General features: G+C 46.3%; 1 protein-coding gene across 1 annotated transcript in view; it reads left to right on the top strand.

Annotated features, from left to right (window-relative positions):
* DDO (D-aspartate oxidase) overlaps positions 1-1,964 on the top strand; it is a 5,176-nt gene extending 3,212 nt beyond the window's left edge. Inside the window, exon 4 of the mRNA XM_009073955.1 lies at positions 1,397-1,964. Within this exon, the coding sequence (XP_009072203.1) occupies positions 1,397-1,964 (568 nt within the window). The remainder of the gene's footprint in view (positions 1-1,396) is intronic.
* The last annotated feature ends 284 nt before the right edge of the window (positions 1,965-2,248 follow it).

Here is a 2,248-nt window from a genome sequence, read left to right as displayed (position 1 = left end):
TTCCTGCTACAGTCTTCTTATTTCTCAAAGGATGTAGCCTAATGAGATGATCAAGCTCTTTTTCTTACTCTTCTCCCTGGTGATGAGAAGTGAGAGCATATTAAACATGTAACTAATTCTCAAACCCCTAGTGACCTGAGCAGTATTTATAGACCATTCTCTTGGCAATACAGAAGGAAAATTGTTTTTGTGCCCACCTTGTTGGTCCAAAAAGAGTCTTCAGGAATTTTTTCCTGCTTGCTTGCCCAAAATCAGGAGTATTCAGCAGATTTTTTGATTGGTGCATATTTTTATGGCATGATGACAGAGTCCCAGTTGCAACACTTCAAGAGCTCTCTCAGCAAGTTGCCCAGCCAGAGCTGTTGCTCGAGACCTCCTCTGTTCTTCCCAGGCAGCTTCAATGTCCTGCTGCACCAAACCCCAGGCCCCAGAGCATCAGCTGTGCCCTGGATCCTTGGATCACTCACCACTTTGTGGAAAACCACTGCCTTTATAGTGAGGTTGATGACTTTGCCAGCTGTTAGAATATTGCAAAGGACAGGATATCCCTGATGATGCATCATTGTCACAGACCTGTCTCCTGACTTGTTCACGCTCAAACCTCCAGTAAAGACCCCCAGTATCTGGATCCAGCTGACAGCACGCAGTGACTCCCTCTCATGCCAGTGATTTTCCACAGGGAAGTGCTTTAAGCTTCAGGCAAGTTCAGGGAAGAATTTGGCTTGAAACTGAGCTCAAAAATGAACCTCAAGAAGAGGTGAATTTTGCTGAAGAGCAGACATGGATGTATAGTGCTCTGAGCTGTCCTAAGTGCTGTTCTAGAAGGTTGTGTGTTCCCTGGGGTGCCTGTGCCGCATCTGCCCAGCTTGTGGTGGTGTCTTAGGTACCCTAGGGCATTGCACATGGCACTAGATGACTACATGGCTACTGGTGTCAGAGAGGCAAGTTGGGAATGAATGTGACAGCATATAACAGGCACATTAAAAGGGGTATAGTACCAACTGTCACTAGCATAAATAAGTTGGTGAATAAATTGGTTGGTTTTCAGCTTACTTGAGTTGTTAGAGCTCAGTACTGTTACAGAAATGAACCAGAAACCACCATGAGGACCTGACTGCCTGCCTAAGGTCTTATGCCAGACCCTTCTCTAAAATTGATCAACTTGCTTATCTTTTCCAGTCCAAACAAGCTAAAAAATAGCTTTGATGAGATCAAATCAGACCAATCACAAAGAGAAACCCCTTGGCATTTTCTTTGCTTTTTGTCCCATCTGTTGTTTGGTTTAGATCATTATGTAAAGGCAAAGGCAACATTATCTCATTTACTTAATGTTCATAATAATTACATGAGGGTTTAGGGGTTTCTTTTCTGTCTCACTGCTGGAGTCTCTTTGCAGGTTGAAAGCAGCTGGCATCCAGATGTACACCAGAAAAGTTGCAGATCTGTGGGAGTTGCACAGCGAATATGACATTGTTGTCAACTGCACAGGCATTGGAGCCCACCAGTTGGTGGGGGACAAGAAGCTCTTCCCTGTCAGGGGACAAGTACTCAAGGTTCATGCTCCTTGGGTGAAAAACTTCATCCGGGATGGGGATGGCTTAACTTATATCTACCCAGGGATACACAGGGTAACCCTGGGGGGAACCAGAGAAAAGGAGAGCTGGAGTCTCTCCCCTGATCCTGACACTACCAAAGACATCTTTGACAGATGTTGCTCCCTTGAGCCCTCACTGCAGGAGGCTCAGGATATCGAGGTGAAGGTGGGCCTGAGGCCATCCAGGCAGTGTGTGAGACTGCAAAGAGAGATTTTGAGCCAAGGAGGACTTAAGCTCCTAGTGGTCCACAACTATGGGCATGGGGCAGGTGGCTTTTCAGTGCACTGGGGCACAGCCAAAGAGGCTGCTCACCTGGTGGGAGAGTGCATTGCTGCCCTGCAAGGCTCCTCATCAAGGGCCGAGATTTGAATCCCAGAAGCTCTTTTTTCTATTTACAGCAGGTTAGTGTTGCACCTCCTAGTAGCAGCTTGGACTTTTACTCCATTACTGAATGGAAGGAAACTAAGTCAACAGCTTGTGTCATTGCAGATTCTTGGTGGTATCTCACCTGGCTTCCACCTGCCACCTTGGAAAGGCATGATGGGTTGATCCAAGTATTAGTCCAGCTGTTCATCTCCATCTGGCATTGTTTCTGCCCTGGGCATTTGTCCTAGCCCCATGTTAAGGAGAAAACAAGATACATAAATACTCTT

The sequence above is a fragment of the Acanthisitta chloris genome, unplaced genomic scaffold (assembly GCF_000695815.1).
Source record: "Acanthisitta chloris isolate BGI_N310 unplaced genomic scaffold, ASM69581v1 scaffold13684, whole genome shotgun sequence".
Taxonomy (NCBI): domain Eukaryota; kingdom Metazoa; phylum Chordata; class Aves; order Passeriformes; family Acanthisittidae; genus Acanthisitta; species Acanthisitta chloris.
Note: the sequence above shows the minus strand (reverse complement) of the source record. Positions and strands in the feature narration are given on the sequence as shown.